A 24,983-nucleotide genomic window follows, 5' to 3' on the forward strand; every position below is an offset into this window, starting at 1 on the left:
AAAATAAGTACGTTAGTTAAAAAGAAGTTGACTATTGGTTTCACATGGGAAACAGCAGTCTCCGGGGTGAAAGTCCTGTGTTTAACCCATCCCACCACCCCAACCTCGTCCCTGAGAGGAATTTTCTCACCATTTATACTACGTCACCTGACTTTGAAGGCACATCAAAACATGACCTTAAAATCAAACATAAAATCTAAACCCCCCAAACATAATGGTATTCAGAATATTTCAGAGCCACAGCCAACCTCTTAGCCCAAGCAGATACACAAACATTTCACTGCCAATGTTAATACAATATAAATGACAAAATACAACAATTCAATGTGATCTTCACTCAAAAAAAAAAAAATACTGGGAGTTGGGAATAATATTGATGATAATATTGCTGAATTTTGGGGAAGTGTGTCTAAAATGATGCACTGAACTTCAAAGTCATTAACTTGAAATGTGAGGGTAAAATCACAGTTTATGCTGTTAATAATGTGAATAATAAAATTATTGACAACGAGATAGTCAGTAAACAGTAAGTCTGGAGAACATAGTGTACAAACTATGGCCTAAACAAAGAAAAGTGACTGCAGTGTACTGTGGGTCGTCACACATTGGTATATATTATATTATATTGGTATAATGTAGAAAAGGTTTCTGGTGACACCCTGCAATTGAATGAATGGGCGTGTTTACGGTGGAATCTAGACATGCCGGGTCAGGAAACAGGAGGGGAGGAGACTCCCAATGGCTGGGAGTTGGCTGGGAACTGGTTCCCAGTCAGTTGGCAGCCAAGAGGCCTTCGGTTGGGAGCGGCCACTGTGTGTCATTCCTGCTGGTGGGATCTTCAGTTCCTTCTCATATCTAGAAGTCACACCTTCAATGCTGAAGGCAACCTGAATTTCTGTTTTATTTTTAGACAATACTGTACATCACCACTAATCTAAGAGGCTTCATCAGTTCAGTCTTCAGGACGTGCAGTTTCCTCCCACAATCCCTACACTCTAAATTGACTACAGGTTTAAATGTCAGTGAGTGACTGTACCAATGCACAGGCTACCTGTACAAAAGTGTCTGCCTGCCTTCCATCCAGTGCACGCTGGGATATGATCTAGACTCCTGTGACCCTGACTAACAATTAGTGGGCAAAGAAAATTGCTGAATACTATTATTTTGTCAAAAAAGAAGAGGGTGTTGAATGCCTTCATGATTTCTTTTTGACAGGTTGTTTTAGCCTTGGGCAGGACACCTCAGGTATACAGGAATATTTTGTTAATTAGATTTATTTATGGCAACAGGGAGACCAAAATAACAGGCTATGAAAATAACATATAAACAGCTTAACTTGAATAAGACATTAAATGGAGTGTGGCCAACAGCAGTGTTACTCTGTGCTTGTAAAGGTAGCCAACTATGTTAGTACTACACTTCATCTGTGTTTCACTTCTCACATTGTCGTAAATTATGTTTACTCTTTTAAGGTGGTTGGCTAGTAACCCTAAAGCTCCCTTCACATTTCCATTTTGAGGTTGGTTTATCACCAGCTTTGTTTTTTTTTCTGATTAAGCCATCAATGATAACAATACACTCTTGGCCAGTACCAGTTACTTTACTCAATACATATTCAACACAAAATTACTTTGCTTGGTTTTACTATTCAAGACTGTGAGAGAATGAGGATGATAAAAGCTGGCAGCCCCTGCTCATTATATTCTTATCAGCTCCCTGCTTGTTTTGGCCCTTCAGTATCATTGTAAACCTTTAGACAGTTTGAAAGTGAATCATCTGACAACTCTGTAACTGAACTGATTTGATTTGGTTTGTTTCCAAGTGAATGGTGGCTTGTTTTTCTCACCAAACATCTGAGTTCAATCTTTAGTTTAGAGGTCAGGGCTAGGAAACAATCCGGGCGACTAATACCGATTGATTAAGAACTGATGTTTTTGCTCAACAGTGATTGATAAATTATCTCAAGGATGTTACTTTTCAACAGTGTGATTCATGCTCTACAGTTTGGCTGCCTGTTGCTCCGTTCTTCCCTGTGGCATTAGCTAGCTGTGCATTGGTGTGGAGGAGGAAGGCCTCATTTATTCCAAGTTATGCAACCATCTTGGGAAATGCTGGCCAGGCGCTGATTGTAGCATAGCGGCAGAGCTTTAACTTAGCGCCAACAGCACACTGGTTTCCCAGAGAGCAGAGCAAGCAGAGAGGCTTTCCCCTCTGTCTTTTTTTCTCTGCCGCACTAGCCCTAATCTCTCCCCCCTCAGTGTGTGGCATCTTTGTCAGGAAAAAAGGTTTTACAGGCTGCATCAGGTGCTGACAGAAGCACATTTAAGGTAGAGAGGAAACAGCCTGTTGATCATGCACCACAATAGCTGTTGCATAAGCTGTGATACAGGAAAGCTCTCATCAATGTTTCATGGACTTGCAATATGAGGTCTTACAGAGCCAAGAGGGAGTATTTGCATTCATAGAACCTATTGTCTGGTTGAAGAAAAATAAAAATCAATCATGGCAACTAAAAGCATTTTCATTCAGTATGTTATCTACAGCATTGATTGTCACCTTAATAAAAATGTTTTGTAAAATCTCTAATTTTTGCCTACAGTATATCAACTTACACAGTTTTATTTACATTCACACCATGGCTGCATGTAATCTTCAACTATAAATGTAATCGTCTGAAATGTTCCCTTTACCCTAGAATGGAAACAAGCAAGCTTGCTTTTCTCAAAAGAGCTTAATTCTCTCCCCTCCGAGGTCCATCAATCTCTCCCACTCCATGTCCTTTTTTTCTCCTTTTCTTCTAGTTTTAGCTCTCCTCTCATCTTGCAAGTTAATCAGATTATATTGTCAGTAGATGCACGTGCTCACAGATGTGCATGATTCGCTTTTTTAACCTATATTTATCTGAGCACAACTGCTCTTTTCAACAAATGCCCCGCTTCACATTCACACACTCACACCTGGAGCTGCCAAGTACAACAATCTGTTGGCCACTGAGCAGTTTGGGGTTAAGTGTTTGCTCAAAGGCACCTCAGTGGTGGTAGTGACAGACTTATTCTTCCAGGTTTTGAACTGGCGTTACTGCAGATTTACAGATGAAATCAGTGCAGAAATGTGTTCAAAACTACTGGCTGACAGAAGATGTGCCAATTAGTCCAGTCCAGGTAAGCTCATGGAGTTTTGCCGGCGACCAGGCTTCAGCACTCCTCTGCTGACTGGTGCTATTGTAGAATCAGACGTAAGAGTTGTGTGGCCACATGGAAGTCTGTTCAAATAAGCACTTGAAATACTCAATGGTTCACCTCAGGCAGATGAGCTGGAGGTTAAAGGTGCTCCATAGTTGCATCAGCTCATCGTAAGGAGAGTGGGTGGTATTGTCCAAGATAGAGCTAAGGAACACTGCTGCTGCCTGCAGGGTATCCAGACTAAGCCCTATGACACAGCATTTTTTTTTTTTGACCTGTTTGTTGTGCCTGCCGGCATTCCCTGCCTTGATGTCACCTCCTCCGCACACAGAGAGTGCACTGGCCACTATGTATTAGTAGAAGTTACAGAGCAGTCTGTTGCAAATATTGGATGACACAAGCCTCCTCGGGCAGACACTCAGTGTGTCATACCGGATCGAGTTGTTATATGATATGAACTCCCATACCTTGACTGCACCACCTTCAGATCCTCACTATGGATTGGTGACAGGTGTCACTGGCCTCCTGCTCTGCTGGGGAAATCTGCTACAGGCTACTTCATTTCACTAACATTCAATATGAAGAGTAGTGTTCAATACAGTTTAAAGTGGCTTGACATGAGATTGAGTTTAAACACAACATTTTATGGTGCATTTTTGTTCTACAATGCAGAGAATTAAAACTACAGAGGAGTTGTCAACTCAGCTCAGGCTCATTCACATTCACCTTGGGGATGAAATTGCCCCCAGAGGTTAAGTTATCTTAAAATGTTAGGGAAGTAGCCAGTCAGAATGTTCTCAGGTATAAAGCATCAATCAATTTGCCAAGTGTTGACAAAGCCTGATTAATATCTCAAAATGTTGCTCTAAATCTATTGAGTGCTATTATCACGGTATATAGATCCTTTGTCTGGTTTGTGCTTTTAGTTTGAGTTTTTGATTAAGCACCTGTAAAAGTGTTTTGGATGTGCTCACCTTCTACTTTATTTAGCTCCCTTCACCTTCCCCTTTGAAGTCACCATGTGAAAACACAGAGACAAACTTTCCATTTAAATTAAGTACACACATACAACCAAACCCCAGATTTTGCTTTGATTGTTGGTGAAAGAAACCTCAATGTAAATTTTTTGATATCCTTGACATTAGGTAAGTTGTGCTGGTTTTCGAAATTGTGTTCATGAGGCAAAATTGTTAGAAAATCAATGTTTTCATTCTAATAATACCAAATATGTATGATACTAAAGATAAGTAATAAAGGTATTTTTTTGCAGCAGTGGCTGGGTGTATCTGCAATGCTAAAGTATCCGTAGATAATTACACTGCAGCTATAATCTACCTCTGCTTAATGATTGATTCATAACATGAAACCATTTTAGCACCTTCTTGGCAGTTTATTTTCTTCCTTCTGTATCTCTCTGGAAAATGATTAATGTAAAATTGACTCTACTTGAAATTAATTGGTTGATAGCTAAAGAGACCAATCTGGGTTGAAAGATTAGTCTCTAAACAGCTGATTTTGGGGTAATCAAACCACCTCAAGAGAGTGTATGTAATCAGAATGCTGGGGTGATTGTAGAGAAAATGCAGATCAGGCTGACAGTGATACAGACATTACTCTGTGGGAGCAAACAGATGTTTTGTGTCTTCTGAATGTGTACTTCGGATTTCATAATATTCATGTTGCCATGTAGCAATACACGACCACTGAATTTGTCTGATTCCGACTGGTATAAACAGGGGATTGATACTATAAGGTGAGCATCTGTACAATATTGTGCAAGCTAAATCCCTGTGGCCTCAAAACGTTCCACACCATCACCTCTGAAAGTTTCTAAAAGTTAAACATGCTTCACAAAAGGGCGATACTGTATTTATTTCAGGATTATTGTATTGGATTATATTAGACTGTATAATTTTTAATTTCTATCTATCATTTTCTTTTTTGTTTGGTAAGATCGATCAAGGGACCTGATTCATGCATAGAAAAGTTTCTCATACTAATGGGGTTGCTAATTAGGAACTATTTGTAAGACTGTGGAACCAGTTATACAGTGATGGTGGCTGGACAATTTAGCAGGCAATGGCATTCAGATGAAACTGCCTACCAAGCCAGTTGGGCCAGCCATGTCAATGTAGTTTGGCTTAAGCAGATACAATGTAGATATAAGGCCTGATTAAACAGCTGAGAACTGTATCTGTTCTTGGGCGAGATTATGATTAAAGTTTAAAGGTGCATTAGGTCAGAGAATGGGGTGGAGAAGTTTCTGATTTAATGTTGGCTATTTGTAAGACTAGTGGAGTTAGATGAGCAGGCATGGTGGCTGGACTACTGAGCGGGCCATGGCATTCAGACGAAACTGCTGGAGAAGACTGAAGACTGTGCGAAGAGTCACTCGAACAACCAATTTCAATTACAATTCTCTAACCCAGTAACATCTAGTACTACCCAAATTATTTAATATAGAGGGAGGAAAGACAGATTATTGTCTTGAGAGAAAAAAGAATGGGTCTCAATCAGGTATTGAAATATTAAGAGCATCCCCTAACTGGAAACCCAGGGTTTAAAGCTTATGTCTTTAATGTCTAACTGTATTGTGAATTATCAAAATTACACAGCTTCATCCAACCAGATAATGCGAAATGCTAAACATAAAATTGGTCAGCTCTAGTTATTGTTAACTATAAGCAACATGATACATTTTTAATTGGTTCTGACCTCACTGTATCAGTGAAACTGCATTTGAACAATATGTTGAGGGATGCTCAGCTGCTCCGGTGAATGGAGCATATATTGTATGTTTCCACAAGCATACTGACACATTGGCTGATGACCGAATCACTGTATGTTTAGACGTACACATTTGGTCTACATTATACTGCACATAACCTGTCATGTGAATGTATGTATTTTTGTTGCCTAAGCAACCGGTCAATGTCATCTACTTCAATATGATGATAGAAACGAGATAAAGGGATTAACACAGAAGGATGGTACTATATTCACTGTACAGTTATTAAAATTAAGCTCACTACACTACATCTAGTGCTTCCTACAGTCACACACAGTGTTTTAATATTAACCAAAAATGTACAACCTCTGCTACAATAAGGAAGAAATTAAATGTGAAAAGGATTCACATAATATGGTTCATCACACCCTCTAATGAGTAAAAGTGGGTTTTAATATTCTTCTACTATAGTTAAACCAAAAATCAAAGCAGGGCAAGGACATAAATCAAGTGAAAACAATAATTACATTCACTCAGTGATGTTCAAAGAAAGCTGTTGGTAAAAACCTGCAGCACAACAAATCCCACTGATGGTGGATTTTAAGGGTTGTGAGTTTTTTTTTAGCGCAATTTGTATTAATTTCAAAAGGGAGGTCATGTGAGTCTGGGTATCCCTGGTTGAGAGACATTTAAATGCTGAAAGCCATATTATAAGACATATTTAAAATGATCAAATGTGCAGTTAAGTCTGAGTTCGTTGTGTGTCGCCAAGCCGGTGCTTAAATTCATAATTCGTTTGAACTCTACAAAATGCAGCATAATTTATAATGCTGCACCAAACACAACAGCCCATATTGCAAATCAAGCTCAAGTGTCTGTATCAATTACATACTGTATTTCTTTTTTCCCCCTTTTTTGAGACCGGGATCCACCCCAAACAACCTTGAAAATCCTATTACAGTTCCTGGGTTTTCAGCAGTGGTTGCCATGACAACTGTGCATTTTATTTCTGGCTCCTTTGAAATGGTGTGTGAGATCAGACATCCTAAATGTTATGTAAGGCGATGTGCACTGTTCCAGACTGGGGTTTCCTGCTGCAGAGAACTTAAAGTAATTAATTACAGGGGAATGGCAGACACTCAAGGCGCTTCAGCACTGTCTCCCTGTTTACCTTATAGCTTTTATCACATACTGGCAAGATGTAGGCTGTAATTGTTATGCAGGAGGATAATCATGATGACAGATGTTTTTAATAACGCTGCTCGTTTTGACACATTTTGTTGAAAAGTTCTGTCTGTTTTAGATGTTGTATAGTGTGGAAGATCTTCATCAAAGAAGAACAGAAATCATGATCAAGACTTGTGCATCAGTCAGAGGGGGAGGAAAATAATAATAAATATGGGAAGTGCCTTTGACTATGGTACATTTATTTAAAAAAACAGGGCTGGGGAATAATGGATTCACTTTAATGGGATTACAGGACTAACTGGCAACTGTGGCATCAAGTTGGGATTTAAATAAGTAGCTAATCACTTGTCGGATAATCAAATGCCCTTATCCAAGTATAGTCAAACATAATTTACACTTGATTACACAATTCCATTTCAAGATCATCTAATTTAGAAAAAACTTGTCAAAATGTGTATTTTGTTTTTGGAAGTAATCTTTTTTTTTACTTAAAATTGGAAACATCTTTAACCTCAGTTTTTAAGAATGTCAATAAAGCCGAAACTTCTTGATTCTGAAAACAGTGTCCAGATGACTACGACTGAAACCTTTTCTACGATAGAACACTCCTGGACGAATGAGGGACTACACCGCCATCCAATAAAGTGGTTTCCTGTGGTTAAGGTCACAAATACAGCACCTGCAGTGCTAACTTCAATAAATCTGTAAATTACAATTAAAGACAGATTTTGCTTGTATTCAAACAGAACACTCCAATGAGCTTACTTATTCATTAGTAGTTTGAGTTTCAGAATATTACCAATGAGGTATTACCAGCCGAAGCAGAAACAAAGAACTGATCCTATTGACTCACAGTATCTCTCAAATACTAATTATAAAACATGCAGACACTGTGTGCTCAAAGCTTTGTAACTGGAAGTGCAGGTCTGTTCATTTATCACAGATTATAGTGCCCACAGTATTAATCAGAGAAATTGGAGAATTGTACTCCCATTCTATACAACTATATAGTCTCCTCCTTCAGTGGTAACACAATTAGAAATGATATCATAATATAATGAGGAGTGGAATGAATGGAAGGGAATTTGTGAAAGTGTTTGCATTTTTAACATATATTCTTTTCATTTTTTAATGTTGAGTAGAATAAATGTTGGATATAACAAACTATGAGCTTGCTATGTGCATACTGTTTCAGCATTGTATGAACATAATATAGAAAAACTCATTGGAGCCTGAACAGCATTTATCATTGAGCGCCTTCCAGAGATTGGCAGAGCAAAATAATAAGTTTATGCTGAACTTTTTAACCCCTCAAATAGAAGCTACTAAATTCTCTCATCCTAAAGTCTCTTTGAAGTAGTACAAAATTTGTTGCTATTTGTGATCACCGCCCAGTGATGTGCGCAGCTCTTCTCAAAATAATTAGGCATACAGCTAATAACAACTGGTTCACCACCGCAGGGCTTGAGAAATAATACTTTTATCACAGATTCCAGAAGAGTTAGCTCAATTTGTTGAGAATCAGCTCCCTACTTACAAGATTGCTGTGGGATAGGTTTAGGAACCTGGTCTTCCTATGAAGAAATATTTTGGATGAATTAAAGCAAACTGGAGTTTTGCTTTTTAAAAGGGGTAGCCTAATAAGTGTGACTGGTCCAATACAGCTAGTTGGCACAGTGTTTGCGGGCACCAGGTGAGACTCCTATGTTCTGTAATTTTGGAATTTTGCTGCCAGAAAAGTTGATTATTAAAGTCATAAAAGTAAAGCCTTTTGATGCAGCCTTACTTCTGTACTCAGAAACAAATTTCATCCAGCCTCCATTGTTAGCAACTGACTCACCATTCTCATCTACTTTGATCATTTTGTCAACTCATTCCTGTTCTTCTTTGTTATCGACAATTTATCTCAACTAGGGCAATCTATCAATATGCAAATATTAATAGCATTTTTCATTCATGCTCATTAGTGTCTTACTAATAAATATCTACAGTATATACCTGTTGTCTTCCTGTATTTTTCTCCTGTATAGTGTTCTCTTTATTGGCCTATGCATATAGAGAAGAAACTCTCCAGCAATCTTCTACCCTTACAGAAAACAATAAAATCAGTTGTGTGCAAAAACAATATTCCAATAGATTATTCAAGTAGCTTGAAGGAGATAATCAGTAATCTATGACAAATTATACATTAGTTGTAAGATCGATCTCACTGAGCTTTAAAACCTTCAAGCTGTATTGAGGGCAGAAGTAGAACTACTTCTTTTCAGATGAGATTTGACAGTGTGCCATTAAATAAAAGTACCTTTGCCTGTAGAAGAGAAAGGATTTCTACCTGACTCAAGAGAAATATATCTCTTGACAAATATATCTGTGCCTCTGTACTATATTGTACACAAAAGATTGTTGTTGTGTTTGTCTTTTTTATACTGCAGGTTAACTAATATTTCTGACTTCATTAGAGGTTAACAACTTAAGTTAACTTTAAAGCTCTGTAATTAGGAATTGTCATTCTCAGTTAGAAATCATTATACTTCCATATGTACTGTAATACTGTAATAACTTCACGCTTAACATGGTCTCTCCTTTGCAAGAGTGTTCACTCGCATTATATGTCCTTTCGTGTATACTGTGCTGGAAACAGCATAAAGTGGGAGAATGAAATATTTACATACACTCACATGTACATGCACATAAGATGTCAGTGTCTCTGAGGTAAAGAGATTTCTTGTCATTGAGAATGTTGGATGAATGCATATTTATCTGTCATGTTCTTGCTTGTAATTGTAAGGAGAACCACAATAGCAATTTCAACTTATTTGGGGATTTGAACTGAAAACAGAATATCATAATTGTTTAGAGCAATTCTCTCTCCAAGTCGCTTGTGTCTTATTTCTCTCTTTTCTTCTGTCTTTCCCCATCTCTGAAACAGACCAGAAGTTTTCACCTTGGTCCCCTTCTCGAAAGTTCAATGAAGGCAGACGCCTCCCTCCAGCCAGGAACATGAAGGGCTTATCGGGCAGCCACTCCCAGCACCAGATCCCTTTACCCTATGGCTTGGACTATGACCCCCATGTCCATGACCTCCACGCTCACCATGGCTCTGATTCCCGCCACTCGTCCTACCTGCTCAGCCCCACAGAGAGCTGTCCCATGGACTTCCACCACCGCTACTCGCCGCGCAGCTCCATCCACTCTGATTGCATGATGATGTCCCCCGTCATGATGCCCCCAGCTGCTGCGCCTGACCACATCTCCAGCAGCACCTTCCCCAGAATGCACTACAGCTCTCAGTATTATGACTCAGCCACACGGGACGACTGCGCTGCCATCACAGCCTCTGCCACCTCCCCAGCTGTTGCTGCTGCAGCAGCAGCGGCAGCCGCCTCCTCCCATCTCGCCGGCACTAAGAGCAACCGCCTTCCTGCTAACCTACTAGACCAGTTTGAGAAACAACTGCCACTACACCGCGATGGCTTCCACACATTACAGTACCAGCGCACCTCCACCACCACTGAGCAACGCAGCGAGAGTCCTGGCCGCATCAGACACCTTGTTCATTCTGTCCAGAAGCTCTTCACCAAGTCCCACTCCCTGGAGGGATCATCCAAGATGAATGGCACAAAAGGTGATATTGTAGGAGGTGGAGGAGGAGGAGGTTATCACCATCATGGCCACCACTCCACCAAACATGGTAGCAAGAGGAGCAAGAGCAAAGAACGTAAGCACCGCTCTGGCGGCTGGTGGAGCTCCGACGACAACCTGGATAGTGACAGCACCTACCGCACACCCAGTGTCATGTCGCGGCACCACGGGGAACATGTCAGCCACTGCTACCCAGATTCCATGCACAGCCACCACTTTGGAGACCTGTCACTCAAGACATCTAATAGTAACAATGATGTCAAGTGCTCAGCCTGTGAGACCATGGCCATGGCGCCCGAGGGCAAATTCATGAAGAGGAGCTCCTGGTCGACACTGACAGTCAGCCAGGCCAAGGAGGCCTATAGGAAGTCATCGCTTAATCTAGAGAAACCCATGATGCACACGGACCTCAAGCCTTCATCGCGGACATGTCACTACCTGCAGGTGAGTGGTACTTTACTTAATTTATGTTTTAAAGGGACAGAAATGGACCAAAATAGAAAAGACAGAAGAAAGATTGAATATTAATATATTAAAATATTAATATATCAAAAGCTTAATATGTTATACTGTATGTGGATGGTAGGCTTAGTGTCTGAAGCTACTGAAATTAATGTTTATGTGTGCATCTGTTTATATGCTACTCCTGGTATAGATCTTAAACACTGGTTATTTATTTCACATTAAATTAGGATTTTGGTAATAAAATTAACAGCTTGTTATTATTCTTTTTTACTTAATTTGAGAGGGAGCACCTGTCTGTGTTTGACAACCTGTCAATCATATTTACTGTTAATGGGGATATCATTGAGTCCATGTAATAATAATGCATTTTATTTAAAAGGTGCCTTTCAAAGAATTCAAGGAGTTAAGAAGCAGCAATCTATCAAGACATCATAAAATCAAAAAAAGCACTAGTATACAATAAGTGAATACAATAACTAGGTATAAAAATCTTGGTTTCATTTATGACCATTTAAGCAGTTTAAGAAATGAAAGACGGACTTTGGAACGTTGATTTTAGTTATTCCAATTACTATATGCACTTTATTGTCAATGCAACCTTAACATACAGATACAGTAATGGTGCAGCTCTTTGTTCGAAAGTTAAAATATGTAGCCTTCTTCCAAGCCATTAACTGGCATTCTTGACATTGTTGAATATCGATCACTTTTGAAAGAGCTAACAGACAGTATTTCAAGGCTGAATTTTAGTGGTTTTTGAGAGGGCAGTGAATGCATAGAAAACCTGTACATCACCTATCTGAAAATATCACAAACATTAATTGAGATCAATATCCATCCATCCCCATAGAGGCCCGTCTGAGTAAAATGCAGTGATTGATGTATTGATTAGAAATCCTGCCAGGGAGGTCTTTCAGATTCCACATTTCTTCCTGTTACTCTCCTGAGGGCAATTACAGTGTCCAGTGTGAGAAGCCAATATTTTTAACCAGGATTCCCCTTTGTGTAGTCAGTCACCTCAGGGAGCTATTGTCTATTAAGATGTAGAGATCAATTGAGTGAATCAATGTCATGGTGGAAGACACTGAGAATACACACATTGCTGAGAATACACACATTACACTGCAGTCTAGCTGCAATGTAGAAAACACACACAGGTTTGGCATCTTTACAAAATATATATATTGTTCAGTCAGAGCTAATGTAGGAGGTTGCGCACTAAAATAGAAATAAATGATGTTATACAGAGCTTTTTAGGCCTCTGTCTTTGCTATCCCACTGACACATGAAGAGACTTAACTAGTTTAGCCACAGGTACTGGCTTCAAAAATATAGTCAAAAGCCAAGTGTTTGGGGTTTTGGCTATATGATTCAATTTCTTTTCTTTTTAATATTCAGCACTTAGAAAATGCTCTCATCCAGAGAGACTTACAGTGAGTAGGGCTGTCATGGTGAAGGAATTTCCCCTGCTGTGATTTAGGGTGGCTTTTTTTGCAAATTACTTCATTTATCCTTTTTATTGCTATATAAATACGTTTTATTGTTAGGCTATTATTAGTTATATTGTTGCTTTTTAAATGACAAAAATGGCAGTTTTAAAACAAATTAAATACTTGTTTATTGTTAAATGCAGAACACAGAAGGGCAATGAGGCGCAATAAGAATGCAAGGTAGGCTACACGCCTTTTCTCATTTATGAAGGAAAAAAAGGATTAAGCCTAGCCTCTAACCTAGGCTACATATAAATGTAGAAAAGGAATTATTCCTTTCCTTTAGCATAAAGAATAAAGTCTATAAAATTTAGACCTGGACTGTCATGTCCTTGTTGCACGTTAGAGAAAACCAACATGTTCACCGTTTGTGGTTTCAGAGAGGATTGGAGAGGGGTAACAATGTTCCTGGCTGCATTAAAAACTCTGATGGTGTGCTTGTTGCACAAATGCACATGTACTTGCATATTTTTTTATTAAACAAAAAAATACACGTAAATCATCCCAGCAAGCCAGCAATAGTATATAGGCATATAGCTTAGAGACTGCAATGCCATATTAACTGTCACTGCAGAGAGCTTCCGAGAAACTTGTGGTTCTGGGGCATAAACACTGTTTTGTGGCAACATGATTTAAGAGCCTAGTCCATGGTCTGATAATGCACCGTTAGACGCAGGTAAGGAGTCACACTGACACTTGACCGCTTATCAGTTGTGGCAGAGAAGCAGTCAACATTCTTGAGCTCGCTTTTGACCGATGCCTTTACTGTGTTGTACATTTTCAGGACAGCAGTCTCTGAGAAGTAGTTTTTGCAGGGCAACTCGTATTGCTTGTCAAATTTTTGAAGCATTGACTTGAATGCAGGTTTCTTCACCTTGCTAAATGGAACTCAACCAGATATTGCGTAACAGCAGCTGTAAGGCATTTATGCCTGTTACTTTCACGGCTGTATTTGGCAACTCGCGCAAAGGCTTCAGCCACTCCTGTCGGCTGGCACTAGCCTGAGATGCCCAGCTGCTCTGCGACTTGGTGCTTCTATGTATTTCCCCATTTTACAGGGACCTAGTGCAGATTGTGCATATCACCTAGTCTAAATTGGCTGGCTATCTCTTTTCATTCGGTTGAAAGCAGAAATGTTCCCAAACTGGTGAAGTTAAATTTGGTTTTGTGACCAGAGCAGCTGCTATTCCCATCTTAAAATACAAAGACCGAAACTCAGCAGCACTCTTAACTCTTGTTCTCAATACACACGCATTAAACATAGCAGTTGTGGCGGTCGCTTGCCATACCCTGTGGTTGGCTTGTAATTACCACGGTACTGCAATATTGCAGTTATCATGAGTCAACAGTGAGTGCAGCATTGTATACTGTAAGCTTAAATTCCAGTTTCAAATAGCTTAACATGAAGGTGATTTAAGATGTACAAATAATGGCAACATGGTGACAGGGATTTCAGGGCCTTCTGAAATGTGAATTCAACTAAAAAAATGGGCATCATCAGGCCTAAATAACATATTTAGGGGGCTAGCTGTATATTTGTGCTTTGGAACAACCTCCCAAGAACAGGTTTCTCTTAGGAGAAGTTGGTCTGGACTCAAACAATTACCAAATATGCAAAAATTTGTCGGCCACTAGTGATGCTCGGGTCAGGGTTTTTTAATATTCACACCCACCCGACCCGTTATGAGAGCCAACCCGCAAAAATATGCATTAATCAACAACTCAAACCCGACCCGCAAACCGCCAACTTTATGCTTAATAGTTCCACAATGTCATGACTGAGCGCTGCAGTGTTCTTCAAGTTGCTGATCCTGCTGCTGGGAGCTGGGAGTGCTCTCTTTCTCCCCCACCCACAGTAGTGGGAAGATCTAGGATAAATAAACAGACAAATTGTTCTAAACAACGTTCTTTATTTTTGAATAGCAGCAAAACAAGCAGGGCTGCATCTATCAATTATTTTACTAATCGAGTATTCTACTGATTATTCCATCAATTAATCAAGTAATCGGATAAGAAATACTTTTGCTTTATTAAAGAGCAATAGTAAGTATGCAGAAGAAAAAATAAGACAGATCTCCTAAAATGAACAACTAACTGGTTTCCTTTTTAGAAAAATCTACATTTTTATTGCTTAAATTGCATACTACCATTTAGTGCATTAAAGTCCCATATTTCATTCTGGGTTTTAAAGAAAACATGTTCTGAAATGCAAAAACAAACACCTTTGCTTTAAAAAAAAGGGGGAAAAAAAGGTATATATATATATATATAAGTTTCAGAACTACAAGTTTCAACCTAGCTACAGCTCAGGCATATCGTAAGCCTTTACTGTCTTCTTTGTGGCATTTGTAGGAGGAAATAACATGAATGAAGCTCAGGCTGCAGGCACAAATTGACTGTAGCATTTTATTTTCTGTGGTTAATATCATGAACAAAACGTAGCTAACTTAGGGACATCATAACTAGACACGACATTGATTTACGTTAACTAGCCATTACATACAGTATAGCCATAATTAACTTAGCCTACATTCTTTACTAGCCTTCATATACCTTGTGTCAGGTCTGCTCTGTGGACTTGATGTAGAGACTATAACGTTATGCTTTCTGCTGAGAAGCTAAAGCAAAGACGTTGTGCTATTGTGGTAGGCTAGTTCACCATTTCGTGGACACTTTCTGTCGCTTTCTCTGGCCTGTCTCCTCTTTGCACCCTTCGCTATTTTCTCTCTCTTCTTCCTCTTTGTAATCCACTGTCAAATCACACCAAAGACGCTCTGAACCGTCTCTGATCACACACAGCGTAAGCGTGTTTTGCGATTTGAATCAATGATTTTTAGTAATCGAATTACTTGAGGAATTGTTACAGCCCTAAATACAAGTAACCCTTCAAGACAAGAACTCTGTCTCTTTCTCTCTCTCACACACACACACACACACACACACACACACACACACACACACACACACAATGCATTCTTCATATCTTAACAGTGAATTTTAACAAAATAGTAGCCTACATGTGTAGGTCTATACTGTCTTTTTTTAGCCTAGCGTTTGGCTGCACTGTGTAGAAAAAGAATGGAGTCCACAGTTCCAGGATTTAACCTATTTCGAGGTGCTTTGAACATGCAACCAACTGAGCTGAAAGTAAACTTACTGGATGGGCTTGTTGCTGGAATGCACAGCACCGCCATAGCCAGCATGGAGAGAAGAGGTTATGTGTAACGGTGATACCTCCAAAAGGGAGGGTGGGTGTGTGTGTGTGTATTTGAGAAAGAGTGACAGAGAGAGGGGACGAGAAGGTGGAAGGTGAACTATTGCATGCAATGTTTCTCTAAGTTATTAATAACTTACTCAGAACGCTGCTTTGTCATTTTTTGACCCGTCCACTCGCCCGAACCATGATATTTTCTAGTAAGCTTACCCAAACCTGCCCGATCCGCAGGTCAACCCACGAGTTGTGGGCCGAACCGTGCATCACTCTTGGCCAAACTTGCACCTAATTTCAGGAAAATTTAAAACAGTTATATGCATGCAATGTAATCAACTTTTACTGTCTGTTTACTTTTTACTAATGACAGTGGATTTGAACGGTGCTGCACTCATATAAACCCATAAATAGTTTTCTTAGGTTCTAGATTCCTGTTTATGTTTGGAGAGGGAGAAGAGGTTGAATCTTGGCCCAGTGCATGCACTTTGATGCTATGTGGAGTGCACAATTACACAAAGACACAAACTGCAGTTGTTTGGGTTACATGGAGACCGAAAGACTGTCATACAGAGGCTCTCACTAGTATTTGACAAGCTTATGTGTCAGCAGGCAGAGACCCTGCAGCTGCCACATGGGCACATTCTGCACTGAGCATGTCCCCATTGAGAGCCTTATTTAGTGGAATAAGTGAGGGGAGATCTGTACACAGGCGTCGTGGTCAACACTCTGTGTGCTCATCGGCTTTTATCTGTTTGATGTGTCTGGATCCTTTGGGTCTGCGTTCACTTGTGATGAGGAGGACAGGTCTGCTTTGGGCAAGTTGTTGACATAATCTTGTTTCAGCAGGCGCCAAGTCCTTAGGCTAGTCTCCTAAACTAATAACCCTTGTTGTAGGGTTAAGCTTATGTGAAACAAAATTACTGTTAATATGGTGAATAAAAAATAACTAAAGATTATTGTGAAAATCTTAAAGATCATCATGAAACATCAACAGACAATCATCAGAAAAGGTACATAAATTAGCCTTCCAGTGAAGGATAAATAATTCTGTAATAATTTACAGCAATAAAGCATAATTTGTAAGCTCTAAATGAGGCTCAATGCAGTGATACTGTGCATTGTGACAATGCTCTATAGTGATTTTACAAATTAGTATTTGAACTATTGTGTTCAAAAACTGATAACTGACTTCATAAGTAGACTGAATAAAATTATGAAATTGGCATGCCTGCTATCAATCACTTGGAGTCTAAAAAGCAGACATGAGAAAACATTTTCTTTCTACTCTCTTTTTGTATTTGTATTACTTACTTTCAAGTAATTTTATTCAACATTTCTAAGACTGGCTTTTACTAATTATGAGATGTCTTCTATCACTAACTTGGCCAGGTCTCCCATGTAAGACAAATACTTAATTTTAACCAGATTAAGCTGGGTAAACAAAGTGTAAATAAATGGTTTACAAAAACGGTTTGGCCTGGTCCCAAGATCTTGAAGCATGTTTTGAAGGTGAGAAACAGTATTTAATGTGCAGTAAAGGCAAACTGTACAAGGTTTCTGCAGTACTCTATCAATCATCTGGCTTTAATCAATCACATGTTCTTGCCCTTCCTCGTCTGAAATGTAGTCAGTGCAGTGCTTTAGTGCAACAATGAAATCTCTCAGCCGATGGCAGGGAATTTGAAAAGATTATCTGGGGAGGAACTTTGTCTCTTCTTGATGTCTCTATTAGATTATCTACTGTAACATCCCTAAAGGTTGAGCTGGTGTCCTCCTTATGATAGACAGTGGCCATTGCAACATATGATGTCTCTTGGGGCACCCTGCATTTACAGAGTGTGGTACTGTATGCCCAAATAAACCAACAGCACATTTACCTTTAAGTGCATGCTCCAGGTAAAATTATGGAGACAGATTTGGGTGATAGTCTGCGCTCTGCACTCCTGTCAAAGGGAGTTTGACATCCTGTACTTACTTACTGCAGTTACAGCAAGCAGGTGACTAAGCTGTCAAAACCTTACTTCAGAATTCAGTAGATTGCATTCACTGTCACAAATCAAATATCTTACCAACAACCCATTACTAACCAGCACACTGTGGGAAGAAAGACTCATACACTTTACAAATTGTTCAGTTCTTACAGGTCAGTGTTTTTTGTGCTAGACACACGTTAATGTCTACTAGGTGGTCTTACAAAATCACCCTCTGCAAAGAGTAGATGTTTTATCCCAAGGTTATTTTTATACAAAGTATTCTCAGTGTTTAGTAGTAACTAATGATGGTGTAAAGCAGCTTGCCTGTCTAGCTGCCTCAGAGGCACAGCTGAACATGCTCTTTCAGGTGTAGCATCAAATGAGCACAGAAATAAGGTAACGCTAATGAGCTAGCGCAATGCTTCCATGAGTGATGGCTGCCTTGTTAACCACAGCCCCAGACGATCAATGGTCGTGCATTAAGAGGAAAATTATTCTTTTACTTTATTGCTGTCTTTAACCCTGATTAATTTAGTTTCCAGACAATTGCTGCATTTTATTCCACTCATATGGGAGAGGATCAATGTATGCATAGCAGATTAGTGTGCATGATAATTTTACGGATAGGTCTTTGAAGGAAGACAGAAGCAGGTCAGCTAATTTTCACGTTACCTTCCCAAGTTAGACAGGCTTGGAAAGTACTTTTTAAGCAGATGACACACAAAGATGGTGCCTACTATCACAATATTAACAAAGTAATTTATAATCATTAGTTTTCCTACTCTGCTGTTGCATACTGAAATGTGGTGTTCAGTGCTGAGGCAGTGAGCCATGCTCCCCAAAAGAAGTCCATTTGTTTTGGATTCAAAGGAGAGTTTTAGTAGCATATGGTCTAAATGCTTCAGAACCCTTTTTATCTTGACTACAAAAAAATTGGGGGGAAAAATCTGAGATAAATATGCTAGATTAATGATGGTGAAAAGCAATGGGGGCTATTTTAGCATCTCTAAATTTTTCTACGTTTTCCCATTTGCCACCTACCATAGAGGAGAAAAATGTTCAGAACTTTCACGTAAGTGCCTTATGCTGTCTAGCCCTTTACCTGTCTGTCCTGCTGAATTGGGCCGTCAAGTCAGAGAGGATATTGGTGTTAAAGGAAAGACTGAGAGGGGGACAGATGGCCAAAAAGAACAGAAAGTGAGAACAGAAGTGACAGAGAAAGGGTTAAAAGGGGGTTCTCAGCCACTCTTTCTGTGAGAACAGTTCAGCGATTGTGGCAGAGTAACAGTTATATGATTGGGTAAAGTGAGTAACAGGCAGATCATTAGGGACAGCCCTGCGCCTGGGGCTGTTATTTTAATAGCTGTCCTGTGCACTGACACAACCACTACAGCTGCACCACACACTGACACAGTACTGTACTTAGCACATGCCTGATCAATATTGTGCCGGAGCATGTAGTGTGTGACACATTGCTACAGTATCATAAATCGCCATCTTCAGGAACACCAGGTGAGCTAAAATGTAAATGGTATATTCAATATGACAATCAAAAATATTAAGGGTAATTGCTTTTTAAGAGTCAAACTGGATGTACTCTCTCCTTGGTTTCTATCGCATCAAAATCTAGTCAAAACCTACTGCTTTTCAGTACATGAGTACCTTGGGTATGTGTAGACGTTGTTGTAGAACACCACACAGTATACAGTAATTAGCACACATTCACTTAATCACTATGTTAATCCTGATGCTGTGATGTTAAGAACAGTCACTGTTTACAGTTATCAAGACTAAACAAGAAAAGCTATTTATGCTACATGATGTCTTGGCTAGGGCTGTCTCAATCAGGCAATTTTAGTTGACGATTAATTGTTTACAAATAATTTCGATTTAATTGTCTTTTTCTCTTTATGTCACTATTATCGTATAAGCCTAATAGTATATAAATATAAAAAATATATACACCTTATGAAGAAGAGCTGGTTTTATTTTCAGAAGTTAATATGCAAGCATATAACCATTTTAATGCTAATTATTTAATTAGAAAAGCTGGATGGAAGCTACAAAATTAGTCAAAACGACTACAATATATATAGCTAAAAAGGCTTTAAACTGTTAATAAAGTCGATAAAGAGAATAAATAATGATGTAGTGAATACATGACAGATCAGCTGTTTGGTCCGATTACATTGCACAACAATTCTAAACTGGGTTTAAACACACTGAAATTAAGCAGCAGAGGACAGTATGGAAGTGATCAATGATGAAAGAGACCCGTTATTGGCACCGAAAGAAAATGCAAAGTAATGTGTGTTTCCATCCACTACCATTATGCGAATATTATAAGTTAAGCACCGTGAAATAAACAGTTGGTGGTGCTAATTCTCCACTTAAGTGCCATAGCAGAAGAAGGGGGTGCAACAAGATGACGTCATCAAAAGTGCGCCAGTCAAACCTCAAATGGTGGAAAACGACACGTGATGGAAATATGACATTTCTGTTAGTTTCATTCAGCTGTTTTTATAGGTGAATGGAAACAATTCTAACGATAATGAAAAATGATTGCAGTCATCTCAAATAATCACAATCAGGAGATTATGTAATAATTGTGATAGGCCTAGTCATGGCTGTGATCATATGTATTTTAATGTTGATTTCTGAAGTTTTTGATCACATTCTCCTTACAAATTGATTTCAAGCCACAGTATGTCAAAAACATATGTTGTGCTGTCAGTCAAAGCTAAGTGAAGAGCTCATATGTTTTTTGTATTAGCAATGATGCTGTGCCATTAATGACAGTGTGCTGATTTAAAAGTTACAGCCCTAGCCTCAGGGGTATGATTGTCAGCATTTGCTGTGTAAGCATAAAACTACAGAAACTACATCATCACCAAGAGTGTGCAGCAAATTCAATTAATCTTTTTCTACAACTTCTTGAATTAAGTATGCCCATGTTTTCATTTGCAATATAAGTGCTATTCTCAAAGGTTGTTTTACCCTTCCAATTCAACTGGTTTGATGATCCTGCAGATGTAAAGTAGCATTCGAGCTCCTTCTAGAAATGTGCTGATGAATCTCACCTGGTACTTTAGATACATTTTCTTCCAAACCACAAACATGGTTTGTGTTATTTATTATTAATTAATGGAAGAGTAGATTGTGGACATTATTAAATTTACATAGTTGTTGAAATGCTGACACACTGCTGACATACAGCAATTGGTAAAACTGGACAACTTGATATTGATTAGAATCTAATAAATGCTCTGACTTACTACACTTACTGACATTTTACTTACTACAATGCATTTAAATGATGGATCCACCAGTGGGTCTACTTTGACAGTTACCAAGATGTTTGGACTGTGCAAAGAAACCTGAACATCTGGGGGAAACATGCAAACATAGCAAAAACATACATATAACATATGCCTTGCTGCCAAGGTCCTGCTTATAATCCACAGCAATATCGATGTACTGCATCTCTCTGTGTATATTAAATCCACAGTGCATGACCAATTCCCTCACAGGATGCAGTGCTCCTTGTTATTACCACCCACTAGTCAAATGAATACAGATGGGACAGAGCCTTCACTTACACTCCCCCACACACTTCCAGCCAGTTTTTGTGTTTATTCTAGACAAACTGCAGTTGCTGCTGTCGGAAGTGTACAACCCACTGCTCTTAGTGTAGCAGAGGTTTTTGCCGAGAAAGACCTAGATGACAAAATGTGTTTGGAACAGCAAATGAAGGAGCTGTAATGAACTGGGGCTGGCTTCAATCACTGTCACATGAAGATTCTGCACATTCTAACTTTGTTCAGACTGCAGTTCTGACCTGTTGCAGCTTTCCAACGCAGAAGCACGAGAAATGGTGATCCATCATCTCACCCTCCAAACAATCGCGCTGTCAAGACATGGTGCGGTCTGTCCATACTACTCTGCCAGTAGCAGCATGGATTCTGCTCAGCGACTTTGATGCACTTCCGTCACTCTGGATTTGACACCGTCTTTGTGTGTCACGTTGCGAGTGGCGCAAAAGACACTCTGAAATCCGATTTGAGCATCCAGACGCATCTGTAGAAATCTGATTTGCAAAAATCAAATTTCAAGTGGTTTCTTGCTGTCCAGACAAAATCAATCTGGATACAATCTAGATATGCCAAAAAACAGATTTGGGCTGGCAGTCTGAACAAGGCCAAAAATATCTACCAACGATTATTTTACTCTTTTCCCCCTTAAGAGGCTTCAAATTTGTTCCAGAATGCATTGCATTTGAATGCTGACATATCAGGTGCAAATTAAACTCAGAGCTTCTTGAAGAAAAGGGAAGCCACATTTGCATAATTCTGCTTTTAGTTTTCACTTCATGACAACAATAAAGTCAATTGTGCCTTAACATACGAATGACTTTTTCATTCAGGCAACTTGAAAATAAGTAATTTTTAAAAAAAAGTCAAACAATTGCGGTGTTTAAAATAGACTTATGCTGACTGGCGATCGGATCGTATATATATGATTGAAGGGATGATTGAAGGGATGATCGATAATCGACAAATTTAAAATCTGCGCCCTACTGTGCATTTAGAGATGTTTCTGGTGGAGCAGCATGTCCGCCCGCTGAGCCACATTAATCAGCACGAGTGATGAGTGAATTTTAAATCCTCAATTACAAATCAATTTGCCATCTCTTTTCCATGGATCTGACATCGCACATCTCCGTTCTTCATAGTGTTATAAGAGTAGTGTAGCTCCTTTAAGGAATAGGGCAGTGCGTAAGGTGTGTGCATAGCAAGTGTGCAGTTGAGCGAGTGAGAGAGCCAGCGGCAAAAAAGTGAAGGTGAATGCGAGCGGAGGAGAGGAAAAGGTTAGCAGTAAGTTGTCAATCTGCCAGTAAATGTACAGTATAGGTTCAGTGTGTCAGTTAATAAATGCTGCAGCTTCTCAAGACCATGAAAAGTCTCATCTGTTGCTTCCCAACTGCTGGAAAAGTGAAGGGTGTTAGCCCCGAAGTAAGAATCGGAGAATAATGTTAAAAGAAACATGATGCTGTGATAGTGTCGCAACAGGTACAGACACACAGACTTTTAAAATGGTCCTTCACTGGCACATATCTTTTACAAAGCTTTCAGATAGGCTGTGTAATATCCTTAGGCTCACCTCTAGCATCTGGGTAAAACCCATAATATCTCCAAATACAAGATGTTAGTTTTTCTTCGACACTAAGACACTAAAGTCATCCATGCTGGCATTCCGCCCCCTAGCAATCGGATCAGCGATCTCGACTAACCACGATTGAACAATATGAAAATAGAAACGGCCAAACCTGAAAATCAATTTAAAATCAGGGTTCTTCATTTGCTGCATAAATTCGAACTCTCTGCCTTCTTGCACTTTAGCCTTTTCTAAGTTAATATCTGTTTAGTATTTAAATGATGTGTATAGTGACAGTGTATGTGTTACTGTAATGTTACTATATGTGTGTTATAAAAGTTGAGATTCTGTACGCCTTAATTACACTCATCTCAACAGTCGATAAAAGTCAGTAAATACAGTGAATAAACACACTATAGGTTAGATTCCTGTTTGCCATTGTGGACACATTTTTCCCTTTAGTTACTTAGATGTTATGATTTATCTTCAGTTATTGTATTGCAACATATAGTGTAATTAATATATTATGTTAATATATTAATATATTATGACTATGGCTATCCAGGGGCCACATGCAGTAATGACAATAATATCGACAGGCAAACAATTACAGAATTATTCTCAAGTTTACCTGTTTCGTTATTCCTGCAAAACACTTCTGTTTGAATAAAACTAAGAGAAAAATATATGTTTTATTTTCAAAAAGCATAAAATATATAAGAATCTGATTTAAAGTAATAAAGTTCAATTGCTTTAAATCTAAGTATTTAACGAGTTTTAAAATCTACAATTTTCACCAATAAGCTTAATGTAATTACTGAAAGTTAAACTGTTGTGTGTTTCACTACTGCATTGCTGGAAAAAGCAATATAAATACAGTAACATGTTACTCTGTAATGCTTTACTTCCAACACTTGAGGTGCACACATGTTGTGGCTCTTGTAGACATCAGCCACTTTAGTTGTCAAGTTCCATAGTTGCTTTGGTTTAAGCCATTTTGCCAACAATAGTTGATGTTTTTCATACCATAATGTTTTTCATATAATTTTTAATAATGTAATGGTAGTGGTAATATTAATAAAATAATAATAATAACAGGAATGATAGTGATAGGAACAATAATGATAATAATAGTAATAAGCCTAATAATAATAATTGTAGCAGTGGTTGTCAACCGGGGGAACAGCAGGTGTAAATCTGCATATCTGCTGAAAGCGACAGAAAGAGAGAAGAGAGAGACGAGAAAGCACAAAACTACGGGAGAAAGATGATGTCAAGTTAGTAACATGCGTTAATGGGATAAGAATGCATACAGATGGAGAGGGACAGGAGGAGAGAGGAATAAGGAGCTCAGTGCATCATGGGAAGTCTCCCGGCAGTCTAGGCCTATAGCAGCATAACTAAAGGATGATTTAGGACTCACCTGACCCAGCCCTAACTATAAGCTTTAAGAAGAAAGCCTACTCTTAAATGTGGAGATGGTGTCTGCCTCCCGAACCCAAACTGGGACCTGATTCCACAGGAGAGGAGCTTGATAACTGAAGGCTCTGGCTCCCATTCTACTTTTGGAGACTTTAGGAACCACAAGTAACACTGCATTCTGAGAGCGGAGTCTGAAGGGACTTATTCAGGCAGCCTGATAAGGATGATAAGGAATTGCAATAATCCAGCCTAGAAGTAACATCATTTTGGGACAGGATGTGCCTGATTTTTGCAATGTTATGTAGGTGAAAAAAGACAGTCCTTGAAGTTTGTTTCATGTGGGAGTTAAAGGATAAATCCTGATCAAAGATAACAGTGGTGCTGGAGACCAGGGCAATGTCATCTAGAGTAACTATATCTATAACTAACGTGTCAGTTTTGTCAGAGTTTAAGATGAGAAAATTGCAGGTCATCCAGGTTTTTATGTCCTTAAAGCATACTTGAAGTATAGCTAACGGATTAGTTTCA

The 24,983-nt window shown here is 39.0% G+C and overlaps 2 protein-coding genes across 11 annotated transcripts in view; one reads left to right on the forward strand and one right to left on the reverse strand.

The window, feature by feature from the left end:
• Nucleotides 1–24,983, reverse strand: part of LOC122863715 (cytospin-A-like) — a 101,530-nt gene that overhangs the window by 53,697 nt on the left and 22,850 nt on the right. The gene's annotated exons all lie outside the window — the stretch shown is intronic.
• The window catches only part of LOC122863714 (disks large-associated protein 2-like), a 111,592-nt gene that overhangs the window by 42,219 nt on the left and 44,390 nt on the right, over nucleotides 1–24,983 (forward strand). For all 7 annotated transcript variants that reach the window (XM_044170463.1, XM_044170456.1, XM_044170457.1 and 4 more), the window contains exon 2: nucleotides 10,028–11,184. In XM_044170463.1, the coding sequence (XP_044026398.1) occupies nucleotides 10,028–11,184 (1,157 nt within the window). The remainder of the gene's footprint in view (nucleotides 1–10,027; nucleotides 11,185–24,983) is intronic.

Source organism: Siniperca chuatsi, linkage group LG16, assembly GCF_020085105.1.
Source record: "Siniperca chuatsi isolate FFG_IHB_CAS linkage group LG16, ASM2008510v1, whole genome shotgun sequence".
Taxonomy (NCBI): domain Eukaryota; kingdom Metazoa; phylum Chordata; class Actinopteri; order Centrarchiformes; family Sinipercidae; genus Siniperca; species Siniperca chuatsi.